Source organism: Propithecus coquereli, unplaced genomic scaffold (assembly GCF_000956105.1).
Source record: "Propithecus coquereli isolate 6110/MARCELLA unplaced genomic scaffold, Pcoq_1.0 Scaffold164, whole genome shotgun sequence".
NCBI lineage: Eukaryota > Metazoa > Chordata > Mammalia > Primates > Indriidae > Propithecus > Propithecus coquereli.
In genome coordinates this window covers 856,951-873,218 of record NW_012140969.1, presented here as the reverse complement: position 1 = coordinate 873,218, position 16,268 = coordinate 856,951, and the positions used below count along the sequence as shown (strand labels likewise).

Genomic DNA, 16,268 nt, shown 5'->3' with positions numbered 1-16,268 from the left:
TAAGGCAGCTAATCAGAAGCCCGGTTTCCTCTGGAGGTCGGTTTCACAGGATGGCAACAGTTTCTAGGTTTCCAAGTGATACCAGCCCCCTTTTAAGGCTTCAAGGACAGATGTATAGTAACAGGAGAACAAGCTGGTAGCTGTTATGAATATTCACAAGTAAAATCCGTCCTGTGGGGAGAAAAATACTCTCTCGTGGCTTCAGGGAACAAGGAGACGTTTTCCTTCAGTCTTTCAGAAACCCCTTTTCCCCCAATTATAAATTGAAAGTATTTGGTAGTGACGGTTCCATGACCGTACCCAGAATTTCACTATATGTAAATGACACCTTTATGAAACCGGATATAAAACACAAACAATACTCGGGAAAAACAAAACATGTAGCATGCAGGTATATACATTTGTCAACATGCATCAAATCGAACACTTAAGAAAGGTATATTATTTTTTTAAAAAATCTATCAACGGAGTCTTGCTCTGTCACCCTGGCTAGGGTACAGTGGCATCATCATAGCTCACTGCAGCCTCCAACTCCTGGGCTCAAGCGGTCCTCCTGCCTCAGCCTCTTGCGTGGTGGGACTACATGCACGTGCCATCACGCCTGGTTGTGGCCACAGTGAAATTCAGATTCCAGTGTCCATAAATAAAGTTTTCCTCGAACACAGTATGCCTGCTTTTTTATATATCATCAGTGTCATTCATACGTGACAATGGCAGAGTTGAGTGGTGCAGGCAGTATGGTCCGTGAAGCTGAACACATTTACTGTTTGTTCGGCCCTTTCCAGAAAAAATGTTCCCCTTCCCTGCTAGTGTCTAGCAATAGATGTAAATGAAAGAATAGTCTGTGGATTGCAGCTACTCTATTTCCACCACTCTACATGCAAACTCCCCTTTCTCTACCCACCCTTCGGATCACAGGCCCTGGAGTTATCCCCTGGGCACTGCCTGCCGCCTAGACCCTGGACGTAGCAGGGACAGGCTATTGAAGGGGGAGGCTGTAGCAGGGAGGTGGGCAGAGCTCCCCCGGCCCCCCCGCCTTAGAGTGTACTCCTGGGGGCTTCCTCTTGGCCCGGATGTGGGAAGGGTGGGTCAGGGGGCCAAGGGACTTATTAGCCACACCCAGAGACCTCTGACAGAGAGAGCTGTGGCACAGGACTTCCTATTCGTGATTTGGCCAGCTGAGCCCTCCGGAGGGTAAGTGACAGCTACTCCTGCCCTAGCTGTGGCCCCAGCACGGGGAGGTGGGGGGCGGGGGCAGAGCTGGGCCCCCATCCCTGTCCCCCATAGGGACCCTGGGTTCCAGATCCCTCTTGCTCCGGGGGCCTGACCCTCCCCACCATGGAAAGTGTCTTTCGGCTCCCTCTTGCAGCACCTGTAGGATGAAGGCTCTCTCCCTCCTCCTCCTCCCTGTCCTGGGGCTGCTCGTGCCCAGCCAGACACTGTGTCCGGTGGATGAAGCCATCGATGATAAGATCCAAGAGAGCACCAGCTCGCTAAGTGAGGACACCCCCGGTCAGCCCCGCCAAGGGTCCCAGAGACCTCCCCATCCCTAGCACCGACCTGACCCCAACCCAGCCCCAGAGCGAACCAAATCTCATCCTTAAATCCAACCCCACTCCCAACGCCCACGCAGCCCCGCTTTAGCAACAGCTCCACGCCCAACTCCATCGGTCCCCCCGAACCTTCCCCAAACACCCCAAGTCAAGACAGGGGATCCTGGGAGGTGGAGAGCTGTCCCCCAGGGCCTGGGCCGCCTAGGTCTTCTCCAAATCGCCAGGGTGGGGGCAGCAGGAGGATGGGAGGGGCAGTTTGGTCTCACAGCGCCCCCTTCCCTTCCTCCCGTAGTTTTGGGAACATTAAATAACGTTGTCCTGAACTGCCGGACTGTCACCTCCAGGGGAGACCTGGCCACTTGCCCCGCAGGTGAGTGGAGAGGTCTGTTGTCCAGGCTCCTAGCTCTGTTCCAAGTCCCTTGGAGTCCCCGCCGCTGCTTCCCTGGGTCCGGGTCTGGACCCCGGCCTTCTCTGCCCAGCCCGGCTCCGGGACCCCACTTCCTTAGGACACTGGTGTCCAGGTCCCCAGCCGCCCCGCCCCGCCCCCATGCGTCGGGCGCGCCCATTCGCTGGTGGGAGCCTCCGGCCACCCCGCCCCCCACCCCGCAGCCCCCCAGCTCGGGGTCCAAGCTCCCCGGGTCGCGCCCGCAGGCTTCGCCATCACCGGCTGCACGTGTGGCTCCGCCTGCGGCTCGTGGGACGTGCGCGCCGAGACCACATGCCACTGCCAGTGCGCGGGCATGGACTGGACCGGAGCGCGCTGCTGTCGCCTGCAGGTCACCCGTGCCTGAGGTCGCGCGTGCGCCGCGGGGGCTGGGGGGGCGAGGTCAGGCCGGGGGCGGGGCTGGAAATAAACCAGGAGCTGGTGATGATGACGTTAATGGAGCCAACCTGAGCTTCGTGCGGTTTCTTTATTGGGGGGACGGTTACCGCGACGATCTTCTGCCCCACCCCACGTCGTCCCAAGGTGCCTCCCACCCTTTCCTCTGAGAATAGGGACTCAGCTTCCTCTAATGACACCGCCACCCAAGGTTGGTGGCCGCCTCCAGGAAGGGAAGTGACGCTCACGTTTGAGGCCACCTTGACGGTCACCCTCGGGTCTCTGACCTCCCCAGGAAGTTTCTGGGTCATTCTGCCACTCACCCCAACAATGAAGCGTCTTCTAGGATCAGGGTCAGTCTGGGTAGTGGATGGGACGCTCCAGGGCCCCAAGACCCCAGCAGCTACAGGGTCAGGGCTGGCCCCTGAATCGTCTCTCAGCCCAGAGCCCTGAGACCCTTCCCCGCCCTTCCCACCTTGGAGGAGGAAACCCCAAGGCCCAAGGAAAGTCAGGTCACCGACAGGAAAGAATCTTCGTAGGGGCCGACAGAGAACTTCTACCTGAGGTCTCGCATCATAAGCTTACGTTTTCTAAGGTACAGGTGCAGTTGCAAGAAGTTAGTTACAACCGGGTGTGCACAGGGCACCTACCCGCCCATGAACACTAGAATAGGAAACACAGCGCAGGGGAAGTGTTTGCTCCTTGTATCCCTCCCTGGGGCTTAGAATAGAGCATGGCACACAGTAGGTGCTCAGTAAATGCCTGTTGAATAAATAGCTGCGTGTACACTTAGAGACAACACCCAGGTGTACAGACTGCGTGTACGTACACAGCCTATAACTCGCCATGGTCACACAGAGACATCATGTCCACAGACACACCCATGTACCCACAGACACACAGGCACACAGAAAGGCAACCCCGAATGCACACAGAGAATCACAGGTAGGTGCGTGGTGGGGAGAGCAGACACGGGAACACAGACACATATATGCTCCAGACAGACTCCTGTGCTTCCAACGTCAAGTCTCCACTGCACCCAGGATGAGTACTCAATGCCCCAGAGGGCAAAAGCCCTGGTGTCCCCGGCCCTAGGTCCCTGGGGGGACAAATCTAGGTGACTCAGGGTCCAGCTCTCCAGGAATCCTAACCCAGGAGTCTTGGCATCCAGCCCCCGAGAGATGCAACCACAGACTTCAGGTGCTGGGTTCTCTAGCACCCAGTCTTGAAAGGGATCCCAGATTCAATAGTCACGCATGGAAAATAGGTAATAGGGTGAGGTCCTGGTTTGCAGGATTTTGGACTCTCCTCCCGCTGCCATCCACCCACTATGATGCACCAGCCCCTGTCGGATCATGGCAGCCATGAGCAGAGATCACAAACACTCCTGGTGCCCTGGAGCCCACCTAGACTCCTAGCCCACCTAGACCCAGGGATTCCTTTCCCAGACCCTCCCTCCTGACACCACTGTGGCCATGGGGTATGCACTGGGACCCCTGAGTCAGAAGTGTGGTCAGGGCCAGATAGGGTGAGGCTAGTGCCTTGTGAGTTCTACCTCCTCACTGGTGTTGTGTGTGGGGTGAGGGACCTTATTGTCCCAAGACCCTGGTGTGAATGTCTCTTTGTCTCCAAGCCCCGCTCAATTGTCCCCCTGTATTTGGACCCCAAGAAGAGCCCTCATTTCCAACTCAGACATCTTCCTGTCCCAGAGTGCAGACTTGGAGATCATATCTGCATATGTGACTTAGACAGGGAAGATCCCTACTTGAGCCTCTGTTTCCTCATCAGCCAATGCCTAGCCCCCATGGTAGGCATAATTCTTTTGGTTGCAAATGCTGGAGACCTCACTAGCTTGAGCAAAAATAAAAGGAAGTTTCTGGCTTGTGTAACTGACAGGCCCAAGGTTAGAACAACAGGTTCAGGTATGGCTGGATCCAGGGTCTCAAATGATGTTTCCAGGGCACAGATTCCCTCTCAGGTGTGCTTTCTCAGTGCTGCTTTTTTTTTTTTTTCTTTTTGAGACAGAGTCTCACTCTGTTGCCTGGGCTAGAGTGCCGTGGCATCAGCCTAGCTCACAGCAACCTCAAACTCCTGGCTCAAGCAATCCTCCTGCCTCAGCTTCCCAAGTAGCTGGGACTACACGCATGTGCCACCATGCCCGGCTAATTTTTTCTATATATATTTTTAGTTGTCTGGCTAATTTCTTTTTATTTTTAGTAGAGACGGGGTCTCACTCTTGCTCAGGCTGGTCTCAAACTCCTGAGCTCAAATGATCCACCCACCTCGGCCTCCCAGAGTGCTAGGATTACAGGCGTGAGCCACCGCACCTGGCCTCAGTGCTGCCTCCACTCTCAAGTAGGTTCTTCCCTGTCACAACTACAGGCTTACACCCTCCCCAGCTGGCAGTCCCAGTGAAGAGGGGAGAAAGAGAGAAAGGCTTTTTGCCTGGTTATACCAACAAAAGTCCCAGATCAGAGTATCATTGGCTGGATCAGGCTCCAATGCCCGCCCCTGTGCCCAATCTTAGACACTAATTGTCTGGGCCTCAATCATGCACCCACCCTAAACCAATACCTGGTTTATGGTTGGCTGGATTTAGGACACATTTTCTTTTTTAAAAGAGCAGAACCCCCTCCCAATTGGTCCTTCTTCTCTGAGGCTGTTCCATCAGAAGGCAGTCCCAGGCAGGCATCAAATCACTATTAAATTGATCTTTCTTAGAGAGACAGGGTTTGGCAATACTTTAGAAAATATAGCATTATCTTCATGAGATCTTAGGAATAATCATTCCAAATTTATCTCGAATTTAACCACATAATTGAAACCAAAGCATACTCACTTCCTGTCCATAGTCAGAAAATCTCATTTTTCCCCCAAAGGGAGAAAACTGTAATAATCTAGACCTGCGCTGTCCAACAGCAGCCATTGAGCACTTGGAATCATGTGACCGGCCCAAAATAACATGCTCAATCAATACATACTTAGTACCCAAAAAAAAAAAAAAAAGGAATGTAAGCTAGCTCATTAATTTTTAAATATCATCTACATGCAGAAATGATAATAGTTTGGGTGTATTATGTTAAATAAAATGCTATTAAAATTATTTGAGCTAATATCTTTTTACCTTTTCAATGTGGCTGCTAGAAAAATTTAAATTAAACACGTGCCTCACATTGTATGTCTCTTGGAGGCACCGCTGTAGACTTAAGGAAAAAATTCTTTATATTCTTCATGCCTTCTGTAAGCCCCGTTTTCAAGGTCAGATGAACACAAAGAAGGCTTTAAGACACCTTCTAGGGCCAGGCGCGGTGGCTCACGCCTGTAATCCTAGCACTCTGGGAGGCCGAGGTAGGCGGATCATTTGAGCTCAGGAGTTGGAGACCAGTGTGAGCAAGAGCGAGATCCTGTCTCTACTAAAAATAGAAAGAAATTAGCTGGCTAAAAATATACAGAAAAAATTAGCCGGGCATGGTGGCGCATGCCTTAGTCCAAGCTATTTGGGAGGCTGAGGCAGGAGGATCACTTGAGCCCAGGAGTTTGAGGTTGCTGTGAGCTAGGCTGATGCCACGGCACTCTAGCCCAGGCACCAGAAGGAGACTCTGTCTCAAAAAAAAAAAAAAAAAAAAAGAGACACCTTCTAGACAGCGTGTAGACGCGTGAACATGCACGTATGTCTATTTCTCTGGGTGACACAATGCAAGCATGCAAATGAGTGTGTGGTGTGTTTCTGTGAGCAGATTGTGACCGTTCGGAAGTGTGTGTGCATGCATGCGTGTGCGTGTGTGTGTGCGCACACAGATGGATGGGTGAGAGTAAGAAATCTGGGGTCTCTGGGTGGAGCGGAAACTGTACCTCCAGGGTTCTGCCCAAGCAGGAGATGAGAGGGATGTGACTCTGCCCTCAGTCCCAGATGTGGGTGTGGCGTTCCAGTGGTTAGTCCCTGTTGCCTCACATCCGTGCCTTTCCTCCACTGGGCCTTGGAGAAGTAGCCCTTCTTGGGGTGGAGCTGAGGGGTGGGACGGAGGGGGTCATTGGAGGGAGGTGTGGGGGGCCCCAGGAATCCTACCTCCAAGCCCTGCTGCCCTCACCCTAAAAGGTGGGACCCTGAGGTGTCACAGCTTGAGACAGAGAGGAAGTAGGAGAATGAGATCCATCCGGGGACACACACGCACACAGCTTCCTGTAACGTTGCCCACCACTCTGCTCTGTCCCCAGGTCTAGGGGCTTCTCTTCCTGGCCCTCCCTCACACCTTTGGTCTCCGAAGACCCTTCTTAATCAAGGGACAACGATGCCCTAGGTTGAAAGGAGTGTCGTGGATCTCTAAAAGGAGGAGAGGAGGCTGGCTCCTCTTTCCTGCCCCTGGCCCCTAGATTTCCCCATCTGCCTCGACATCTTCCGGTGGGTGGGGATGTGTGTGAACAAACTAGCCGGCTGTGGGCCATGGGAGCTGAAGAAAGTACACAGAAGGTACCAGAAGTACCACAAAGTCGAGATGCAGGCGGCTGCCTTCAAGGATAAGAAACGGGGGTCCCCGGCCCATCGGGAAGGTTAGGGACGTCGAGGTGGGAAGGGAGAGGGTGGGAAGGAGATATGAGATGGGAGAGGTGAGGGGCTGGAGGTGGGGGCTGGGAGGCTCCTTTCCCTCCAAGATGTGTGCTTGTGTATGTGTGTGTGTGTGAGTGTGTGTGTGTGTGCGTGTGTGTGTGTGTGTGTGTGTGTGTGTGTTAGAGAGACAGACAGAGAGAGAATATGTCGCCCAAACCCCCACATACACCCACTCTGCTTAACCAAGAAGCAGATCTTAGTTCCTTGCTTCTTATTTATTTTATTTGTTTTAGAGACAAGGTCTCGTTCTGTCACCGAGGCTGGAGTGCAGTGTCACAATCATACTTGACTGCAACCTTGAACTCCTGGGTTCAAGCAATCCTCCTGCCTCAGCCTCCCGAGTAGCTGGGACTACAGGCGAGCACCATCACGCCTGGCTAATTTTTAAGTTTTTTTTTTTTTTTTTAGAGATGGAGTCTTGCTATGTTGCCCAGGCTGATCTCAAACTCTTGGCCTCAAGCGATCCCTCCTGCCTTGGCCTCCCAAAGTGCTGGGATTACAGGCGTGACTCACCACACCCAGCTCTCCTCATTTTATTGTTTTTTTACCCCCAGAAATGTATTGTGTGCAGAGGTTGGGTGAACCGAGATCTCTGACTGCCCACCCCCCACAACCCCCAGAGCTCTGGGCAGGTGTCCACAACCCCTTCCACTGACCCACACACAGGTGCCAAGGACCCTGACTACGAGAATATCACCTTGGCCTTCAGAAACCAGAACCAGCCAAAGGGTGGTCACCCACCGCCCACGAGTCAAGGTGAGCAGACGCCCGCCTGCCCTCATCCCACAGCCTTGGGAAGGGGTGAGTGTGGGAGGGAACTGCAGGGACAAGAAAGCTGAATGGTGTGCAGTGTGTTGGCATCAAGGACTGTGACAGGGGTGGCTTTGTAGGTGGTGACAGGGATGGGGTATCTGAAATGCTGGGGATGGTGTTGTTGATTGACTTGGCGAGGGTTTGGGGGACAGTGTTAGCGAGAGTGAATGTAAGTGACAAGGTGTTGAATCAGGAAGGAAGCCAACAGAACCAATGAGGTCAGTTGACAGTGACAATGTTGGCAACCATGGCGCTGGTGCCATGCTTGTTGTACAGTCTGCAAAACCGTGAACCAGGTGATTTTTTTATAAATCACCCAGTCTCAGGTACTCCTTTATAGCAGCTCAAAACACACTAACACTCGTGGGCGTTGACATTGGCGAGTGTTGGTGACCGAGTTAGTAAGGGTGTCTGGCAGCGTTAGGGATAAAGACTGAGGGCGAACGTTGGTGGCAGTGTCCTGCATGGTCACACCCGCTGATGGTGTTGGGAAGAGCGAGTTGTCCATGGTGGACAGTCTGAGTGACGGTGGTGGGCGCTGGTTGGTCACCTGGCCTGTTTCTCCACCCCATTCCCAGCCCAGCCCAGGTCACCCTTGGACCCTGCCCAGGTCCCCCACTGGCCGTACAGGGCCATCATGAGCCTGTACATCCTCCTTGCTGTGGCCCTACTGTTCTGCATCATTCTCTCGGCTCTAGTCATGGTGAAAAGTGAGTGTTTATTCTTGGGGGGTGTGGGGCACTGGGGAACCCGCACTTTCCACCCTGTCTCTTTTTATTATTTCAAAATATTAAGGGGGTACAAATGTTTGTGTTGCCTGGATAGCTTTTATAATGCTTTAGTCAGGGCTATAAATGTGCCCGTCGCCCGAATGGCGTTCATTGCACCTGTTAGGTAGTTTTTTTCCCTCTCCCTTCCTCCCCCCCTTCCTGATTTCCAATGATTTTTATTTCCTTCTGTGCCCATTAATTAGTTTCAAATTATTAGAGAGTACACGTGGTGTTTGTTTTTTCATTGTTGAGATACTTCACTTAGGATAATGGTCTCTAGTTCCATCCAAATTGCTGCAAAAGACATTAATTCATTTCTTTTTATGGCTGAGTAGTACTCCATGGTGTACAGATACCACATTTTCTTAATCCACTCATGAATTGATGGGCACTTGGGTTGATGCCACATCTTTGCAATTGTGAATTGTGCTGTAATAAACATTCGAGTGCAGGTGTCTTTTTGATAAAATGACTTCTTTTCCTTTGAGTGGATACCCAGTAGTGGGACTGCTGGATCGAGGGTAGGTCTACTTTTAGCTCTTTGAGGAATCTCCACACTGTTTTCCTTTTTTTTTTTTTTTTTTGAGACAGAGTCTGGCTCTGTTGCCCGGGCTAGAGTGCCGTGGCATCAGCCAAGCTCACGGCAACCTCAAACTCCTGGGCTCAAGCGATCCTCCTACCTCAGCCTCCTGAGTAGCTGGGACTACAGGCATGAGCCACCGTGCCCGGCTAATTTTTTCCATATATTTTTAGTTGTCCAGCTAATTTCTTTCTATTTTTAGTAGAGACGGGGTCTCACTCTTGCTCAGGCTGGTCTTCAACTCCTGACCTTGAGCGATCCTCCCGCCTCGGCCTCCCAGAGTGCTGGGATTACAGGCATGAGCCACCGTGCCCGGCCTCCACACTGTTTTCCATAGAGGTTGTACGAATGTGCAGTCCCAGCTGCCACCCTGTTTCTTCCCTCCCGCACACTCTCTTCCTGTCCCTTTCCCCCAGCGGAGGAGCTGGAAGGGTTTTCCTGTTCCCTCTTGAACAGATTTTGAGATATCCAAGGAGGTGCAGGATTTGAAAACGGAGCTTTGGAATGGTGAGCAGAGAGGGTCTGGGGCAGACCCATGGGGTTGTGGCGGGCCTGGGGAGAGGGCTGGCTGCACAGACACCCCTATTCCATGCCCTCAGTGTCAAAGTTGATGCAAGAGTGTGAGAAGAGGCAGGAGGCGAACCGCCACTCCATTCAGCAGAGCATCTTCGAGGTCAGGAAGAAGGTGGAGAAGCTGGAGACGCAGCCAGCAGGTGCCTGAGCAGCTCTGTCCTTCGTGGGGGTGCTCAGTTGCTGGACTGGGGGCGGAGGATTCAGGAGGGGAGACAGTGGGGGTCCTGCCCTCCCACAGCTCAGGGTTTGGAGGCCTGATGGATGCTGCCCCCTGAGACACTCAGGAGCTATTTAAAAGCAGCTAGGAATGGGCACCCCAAATACATAGGCTGTGCTGCATCGGCAGGCTGGGGGTTGGGCAGAGAGGGGGCTTTGTCTGAGGTTCCACCCAGCTTCAGCTGTCCCCACTCACCACCCCTCCCCCGACAGAAATAAACAAAATCAGCACAAGCATAGAGAAAATCTTACAAGCTCTGGAGAAGAAGCCAAGTGCATGTAAGTTGGGGAGCAGGGAGATGGATGAGGGTGGGGCCTTGGATTGAGCCCTGGCTCCTCTCCCAAGGGCAGGATCTGCCTGACTTTGGGTCTGTCCACCCCCAACCCCCAGAGCCCCAACTTGAACAAATGAGATGCCATCGTAGCCACAGCATGGCGGACGGGATTGCACCTGCCAAGGAAAACGGAAATGGAGCCCCGAGTCTAATGTGAACCTGCCCGTCGGCCCAAATGTAGAAAATCGTGTGTCGTGGTGAACGAGTGTTGCAGAGCTGCTCTCAAATGTGTGTGTGTGTGTGTGTGTGTGTGTGTGTGTGTGTGCGTGTGTGTGTGTGTGAGCATTTTGTGGAGGGTGGGAGTTTCAGAGTGCCCCCAGGAATGTGGTGGGTGATGATCAATGTTGGAGTGATAGTGAGTGTGGTGTGCATGCCCATGTCACGTGACATGTGTGAGTATAGGCATGTCTCGGTGGGTGGCTGTCTGTGTCAGTGTGTCACTGTGAGTGTAGTATTCATGACATGCATCGCACGTGCCTGAGTGTACTGTGATATGCTGCGTGTATAAACATTTCCTGGCGGGAGGTGTGTGTTGCACACTGCTAGAAATGTGAGAGTCGCAGTGTGTGCCTTGCACTCCCTGGGCCAGAGCTCAGTTAGGTCACCCTGTGTGTTCAGGGCGCACACACGCACGTGCTCGGGCCCATGTATTTCTGCACTCGCGTTTTGTGATTGGTGAAGATAAACCAATAAAGTCAAGGGAAAACCACAGTGGCTTTGGGACCTGTTATTGGGGCAACTGAGGGGTCTCAGGACCTGGAAGGAGGGAGAGTCTGGAAGTGCTTGGACTTGGCGATGGGACAAGTGGTGGGCGAGAATGAATGCCCTGTGTGAGTTCTCGTGCGTCCCTGAATGTGGAGCTGAGCCCCTGTGCCCCCGAGTGGGTGCCCATGCGTACATGTGTCCCGGGTGGACATGGCCTGAGTGTACAACGCCTGCCTGAGTGTGCTTGGGCCCACAGATATACACGAGCTCCTAAGCGTGTACCCACGAGTGTAATTGTGCCTGCGAGTGTATTCGCGCCACTGAGCACATACCCAAGAGTGTGAACGACCCCAAATGTGCCAGGCCCCACGGCTTAGGGACGTACTTGAGAAAAGAGAACACGTGCCCAAGGACATAGGTGTCTAGAGACAAGAGCATATGTCCGTGTCCAAGGACATGTATGTGCCCCTGAGACAACAGACGCGTGCCCACTGTCATATGCGTGCCCCTGAGCAGGTGACTACGCGTGCTACTGTCCCCCTCATCGCAGGCCACCCAAGGCCGGTGACACCCCTGGACACGCGGAGAGCAGCCATCTGAGCCGCAGCCTGCGCCCCTCCGTCCGGCCCAGTGGACACGCGCGCCCCCTGGCGGCCGCCCTCCGGCCCTGCCCCGCGCGCCCCGCCCACCCACACGCCCCGCCCACTCAAGGCCCGGCCCGTATCGCGCCTGCGCACGCCGCGCCTTTTACGGCGCCGTAAAGCAGCTCGGCCGAGCCGACGGCCTAGGTTCCCGGTGAGAACCCGTCCGCCCGCGACCCCTCCCCGTGCCGGGTCTCGTCCACTCCCCGCCCCTCTCTGAGGACCTGTGGGTCCTGGGCCGAGGTCTCGGCGTCCGCAGTCCCCCGTCCCCCCGCCCTGGGATGCGACGAGGAGGGGGTAGGCTCCTCCCCGGTCCAGAGGTCCGGGGCGGGGGTCTCGGGGCCCCGGCCTTTCGGCGGCTCAGTTCACCCACCCCCATCGCAGCCCAGTGGGGGTGTCTCAACACTCCCTATTCCCATCTCGCGCGCTCTGGGCCCTGCACCTGGTGGCGGCTGAGTGCTGGAGCGGCCGGAGCCCCGGTCCCCCTCCCCCCGCTAGTTCCCCCACCTCCAGCCATACAGACCTTATGGGGGCCGCCTTGGCATTCCCAGACCCCTCTGGCCGGGTCAGTGCATGCTGGGGGCGGGGTTCTCAGCTGCCCCTCCCGACCCTGCCACCGGACTGGGCGAGAGTAGAGTAGGAGGGAGGGTGTCTCAGCGCCCCGGCTCGGATCCTCTCCAGCCGCCCCCTTCCCATCTCCCTCTTCCCCTCATGGACAGCTGTGGCTTCATGCGCCCGGATGGGAGGATCACAGCGCCCTCTCCTGGCTTCCCCAACCCCCGGGACTGACAGCGCGCCCCTCCCTCTACTTTCTCGCCCCGCCCAGCTACCTTTCTGGAGAGCATGGGTGGGGGTAGGGGGCTCCCAACGCCTTCCCTGGGCCCCTCCTTCCAGCCTGTAGAACCCAGGCCCGCCCACGTTGCAGAGGACGGAGGCTTCCTGCGTGGCTTCCTGATCGGAGCTGCCTGAGCACTTTGGGTTGGGGGTTACCCATGACTCCTGGCCTGCCCCACGGATCTAGCCTGTTCCCCAGGGCCCCAACTCTCCTGGCCTTTGGTCTTGACACACTTTTACCCCACCCCACCCCCGCCTTACTCTGGCTTTCTGCAGAGAGCAGGCAGGAAAGTTCCCCAGGGTAGTCAGTGCTGGAACCGTATGGCGGGGGAGGCTCATTGCCTGTGTCGCCTCCCTGCCTTAGTTCTGACGTCTCTCCCCCCATGCACTAGTTTCCTAGTTACTCCCACAGGTGGCGGGGGGGGGAGGGACACAAAGGCGCGAGGGTGGGGTGCTTTCTAGCTCCTGCTCCTGGTGGTCCTCATGTCTCTCCTCCCACCTTAGCACCCCGCCCCCCCAATCCGCTATGCCCGCCAAGGGTGTATGTCTGCCCGCTCCCCATCTGTCTTTCTCTGGCTAAGCGTGATGGAGGCGTGGAGGCGTGTCTATGCGCAATTTGGTCCTTCCTTTCCTAAACGTCTCTTCCCAAGTGGAGAGTCTCTGCTAGAGCGCACCCTGGTGGCAAGACTCTGGGGAAGGGTTTTCCCAGGGCCCCACTGGGTTCTCCTCTGGGCCTCCCTGCCAGGTTCCCTTCCTATCGCATTTGACACCCTGGTTTCCTCGTGTCCCCGTAGGGCGGCGGCATGGAGGCGCGCTTCACGCGCGGGAAGTCGGCGCTGCTGGAGCGCGCGCTGGCGCGGCCGCGCACGGAAGTGAGCTTGAGCGCCTTTGCACTGCTCTTCTCCGAGCTGGTGCAGCACTGCCAGAGCCGCGTCTTCTCGGTGGCGGAGCTGCAGGCGCGCCTGGCTGCGCTGGGCCGCCAGGTGGGCGCGCGCGTGCTGGATGCGTTGGTGGCACGCGAAAAGGGTGCCCGGCGCGAGACCAAGGTGCTAGGCGCGCTGCTCTTCGTCAAGGGCGCCGTGTGGAAGGCGCTGTTTGGCAAGGAGGCCGACAAGCTGGAACAGGCCAACGACGACGCGCGAACCTTCTACATCATCGAACGCGAGCCACTCATCAACACGTACATCTCCGTGCCCAAGGAGAACAGCACACTCAACTGCGCCAGCTTCACAGCGGGCATCGTGGAGGCCGTGCTCACGCACAGCGGCTTCCCTGCCAAGGTCACGGCACACTGGCACAAGGGCACCACGCTGATGATCAAGTTCGAGGAGGCAGTCATCGCCCGAGACCGGGCCCTGGAGGGCCGCTGACGCTGTGGGAGATAAAGGATGCAGAGCTTCCCCTCTCCCAGTGTGTCTGCGTTTTGCGTGGGGGCCTCAGATCCACTCGACACCTTGGGGTGGGGGTTGGGGAGGGTGGTCTGGCGGAGCTTGGGCTTTTAGAGGGGGCTGGAGGTTGGGTGAGGCCAGAGGCGATGGGGACATAAACCAGGCAGGAGGAGCTGGTGGGCAATGCTGGCACTTTCTGGAACTGCAATTGGAGGCTGTCTCGGTGGGGGTGTTCCTGGTGGAGGATTTAGGCTAAGACAGGCTGCTTTAGACACTGGTTGGCAAAAGGAACCAGATATAATTCGTTCCATGTGGTCTTGCCCAGCCTTTTTTTTTTTTTTTTAAATAGAGACAGAGTCTCACTCTGTCACCTAGGCTGGAGTGCAGTGGCATTGTCATAGCTCACTGCAGCCTCAAACTCCTGGGCTCAAATGATCCTTTGGCCTTGGCCTCCCAAGTAGCTGTAACTATAGGTGCCTGCCACCACGCCTGGCTAAGTTTTTCATTTTTTGTGGAGACAGGGTCATGCTGTATTGCCCAGGTTGGTTTTGAACTTCTGGGCTCAAGCGATCCTCCTGCTTCGGCCTCCCAAAGTGCTGGGATTACAGGTGTGAGCCACCGCACCCGGCCTTGTCGAACCTCACTGTTATGCTGAGGTAGCCAAAGCAGTCACAGACAGTATGTAAGCAAGTGGGCCTGGCTGTGCGCCTGTAAGACAGGCAGAGGGGGGTCGTCTGTCTCCCTCCTTTCGACCTTTGCTGCTCAAAAGTGTGGTCCCAGCATCACCTGAGAGCTTGTCAGAAATGCAGACCCTCAGGCCTTCCCCAGACCCCGTGAGTCCAAGTCTGTGTTTTAGGAAGGTCCCCAGGGCGTTCCTGGATCTTTAGGGATTTGTCCATCACAGGTGGCAGGGCCCCACCCCCAGAGTTGCAGATTCTGCAGGTTTGGGGTGTGCCTGAAAATCTGCGTTTCTAACAAGTCGGGAGGAAGAGGAGAATGAGGACAGGGAACCCAGCACCAGCCCTCGGTGGCCAGGCAAGCGGCATCACCTCGTGTCCCGGGCCATGAACCAGGTTCCGAGAGAAGTCATTTGTCCGTGGTCACACAGATTTATTAATTTGACAAACATTTATCGAGCACCTACCCTGTGTCAGGCACTGGGCACACCACTGAGAACAAAGGCGCCTGCCCTCCTGAAGTTCACATTCTAACCGGAGAGCTGACAACAGAAATCAGTCAAGGGTGGGTTTTGTTAAAAGGGGAAGTGTGTCGTGGTGAGAAAGCACAGCGGGGACTGGGGGACAGGGAGTTGGGGTGTGATTTAAGGGCAGATGGGAGTGGGGAGACACTCAGGATGGGCCCCACTGGGAGCAAAGAGACTTGGAGGATGAAACAAGCAGGGGGGAACTGCACGTGCAAAGGCCCTGGGGTGGGGGCGAGGCTGCATGTCCAAGGAGCAGCGAGGAGGCTGGTGGGCTGGGTTCTGTGGTCACTGAGGGACCTTGTAGGACTTTGGTTTTCTCTGTGAGCCGATTGTGAGTGTGGTCGGGACAGTGGAGCCCGCAGGACTTGGAGATGGGGTCAGGGGAAAGGGAGGAGGCGTGAATGACCCCAGTGTGGGCCTGAGCAACAGAGGAGTCTGAGGAGGGATGTCTTGCCATCCTGACCTCCCTCTTGTGGCCTCAGGGGAATGGGCTGACCCCAGCCTAGCCTGGGGCTGGGACCAGCACCTCCAGACCTGAACTTGCCTGCAACTCCCCAGCCAGCACTTAGTGGGCACCTTCTGTATACCAGGCCCTGTTCTGGGCACTTGCCATGTGTCAGCCTCCTCCGACAGACCTAGGCTGAGGAACTCGGCTCAGGGTGGTCCACTGCCTTCTCCTACAGTACTGTCAGGGGGTCTGCCGGGCCCCAGAGTCTTCATCTGCGGGTTCCACCTAGTACATTCTTGTAACGAAGTAGGAAAGCATACAAAAGGTGGGGAAGGTACAGATTGCTCTTTGGTGGCACTTTGGTGGCTCACAATGGTCAAAGGTGGTCTCGGGCACCAGGCTTCAGAATTCGCAGCTGCCACATGCCACACCCGGAGACCAGACCAGACCAGACCCAGCCAGGCCTCTGAGGAGGGGACCAGGGTGTGGGGCCTTTGTACTGATGCAAGCTGGGCAGGAGGGCTCGCTGCCTGAGCTGGGGGTCTCTGTCCTGCAGTGCTGCATCTGGGGAGGGCCGTAGGGGGGACAGTCTGATGGGGCAGGGGCCGCAGAGGAGCTGGGCGTGGGCCAGCTGCCCCAGTTTGGGTGGGTGAAAATGTCACGGGGCCCTTTCGGCCGCAGAGGCACCCAGGCCTCAGGGTCCCACTCTGGGCCTGGCTGTTGCATGTTGGCGAGGGGTCGGGGAGAGGACCACAGAGGGGCTGGGCAGGTGACTGTCAAGG

General features: G+C 55.8%; 3 protein-coding genes across 4 annotated transcripts; all 3 read left to right on the top strand.

Annotated features, from left to right (window-relative positions):
* The first annotated feature begins 1,147 nt into the window (after nucleotides 1-1,147).
* RETN (resistin) lies at nucleotides 1,148-2,434 on the top strand. Its single transcript, XM_012641488.1, has 4 exons — nucleotides 1,148-1,194; nucleotides 1,370-1,497; nucleotides 1,846-1,923; nucleotides 2,205-2,434. Exons 2-4 carry the CDS (start codon nucleotides 1,380-1,382, stop codon nucleotides 2,342-2,344), a joined length of 336 nt encoding a protein of 111 aa, XP_012496942.1. The 5' UTR covers nucleotides 1,148-1,194; nucleotides 1,370-1,379; the 3' UTR covers nucleotides 2,345-2,434.
* A 4,419-nt stretch (nucleotides 2,435-6,853) lies between these two features.
* Nucleotides 6,854-10,965, top strand: MCEMP1 (mast cell-expressed membrane protein 1). The gene is made up of 7 exons (XM_012641487.1): nucleotides 6,854-6,921; nucleotides 7,646-7,735; nucleotides 8,371-8,502; nucleotides 9,599-9,649; nucleotides 9,742-9,855; nucleotides 10,145-10,210; nucleotides 10,323-10,965. Coding segments are annotated over exons 1-7 (510 nt in total). The 5' UTR covers nucleotides 6,854-6,866; the 3' UTR covers nucleotides 10,325-10,965.
* Nucleotides 10,966-11,714: 749 nt separating this feature from the next.
* On the top strand, nucleotides 11,715-13,859 carry TRAPPC5 (trafficking protein particle complex 5). Of its 2 annotated transcripts, none has more exons than XM_012641494.1 (2): nucleotides 11,715-11,766; nucleotides 13,241-13,859. In XM_012641494.1, the coding sequence occupies exon 2, from the start codon at nucleotides 13,250-13,252 to the stop codon at nucleotides 13,814-13,816; it is 567 nt and encodes a 188-aa protein (XP_012496948.1). In that variant the 5' UTR covers nucleotides 11,715-11,766; nucleotides 13,241-13,249; the 3' UTR covers nucleotides 13,817-13,859. The 2 variants fall into 2 exon arrangements, with proteins under 2 accessions (XP_012496948.1, XP_012496949.1); XM_012641495.1 differs by lacking the exon at nucleotides 11,715-11,766 and adding an exon at nucleotides 11,808-11,909.
* The last annotated feature ends 2,409 nt before the right edge of the window (nucleotides 13,860-16,268 follow it).

What these genes read in the sequence shown, in the direction of transcription:
- RETN (XM_012641488.1), top strand. Translation starts at nt 1,380, where the DNA reads ATGAAGGCTCTCTCCCTCCTCCTCCTCCCTGTCCTGGGGCTGCTCGTG. An exon ending in AGAGAGCACCAGCTCGCTAA is followed by an intron (nt 1,498 to 1,845) that starts GTGAGGACACCC and finishes TTCCTCCCGTAG; the next exon opens with TTTTGGGAACATTAAATAAC. An exon ending in CCTGGCCACTTGCCCCGCAG is followed by an intron (nt 1,924 to 2,204) that starts GTGAGTGGAGAG and finishes TCGCGCCCGCAG; the next exon opens with GCTTCGCCATCACCGGCTGC.
- MCEMP1 (XM_012641487.1), top strand. Translation starts at nt 6,867, where the DNA reads ATGCAGGCGGCTGCCTTCAAGGATAAGAAACGGGGGTCCCCGGCCCAT. An exon ending in GTCCCCGGCCCATCGGGAAG is followed by an intron (nt 6,922 to 7,645) that starts GTTAGGGACGTC and finishes ACCCACACACAG; the next exon opens with GTGCCAAGGACCCTGACTAC. An exon ending in CCCACCGCCCACGAGTCAAG is followed by an intron (nt 7,736 to 8,370) that starts GTGAGCAGACGC and finishes CCCCATTCCCAG; the next exon opens with CCCAGCCCAGGTCACCCTTG.
- TRAPPC5 (XM_012641494.1), top strand. Translation starts at nt 13,250, where the DNA reads ATGGAGGCGCGCTTCACGCGCGGGAAGTCGGCGCTGCTGGAGCGCGCG.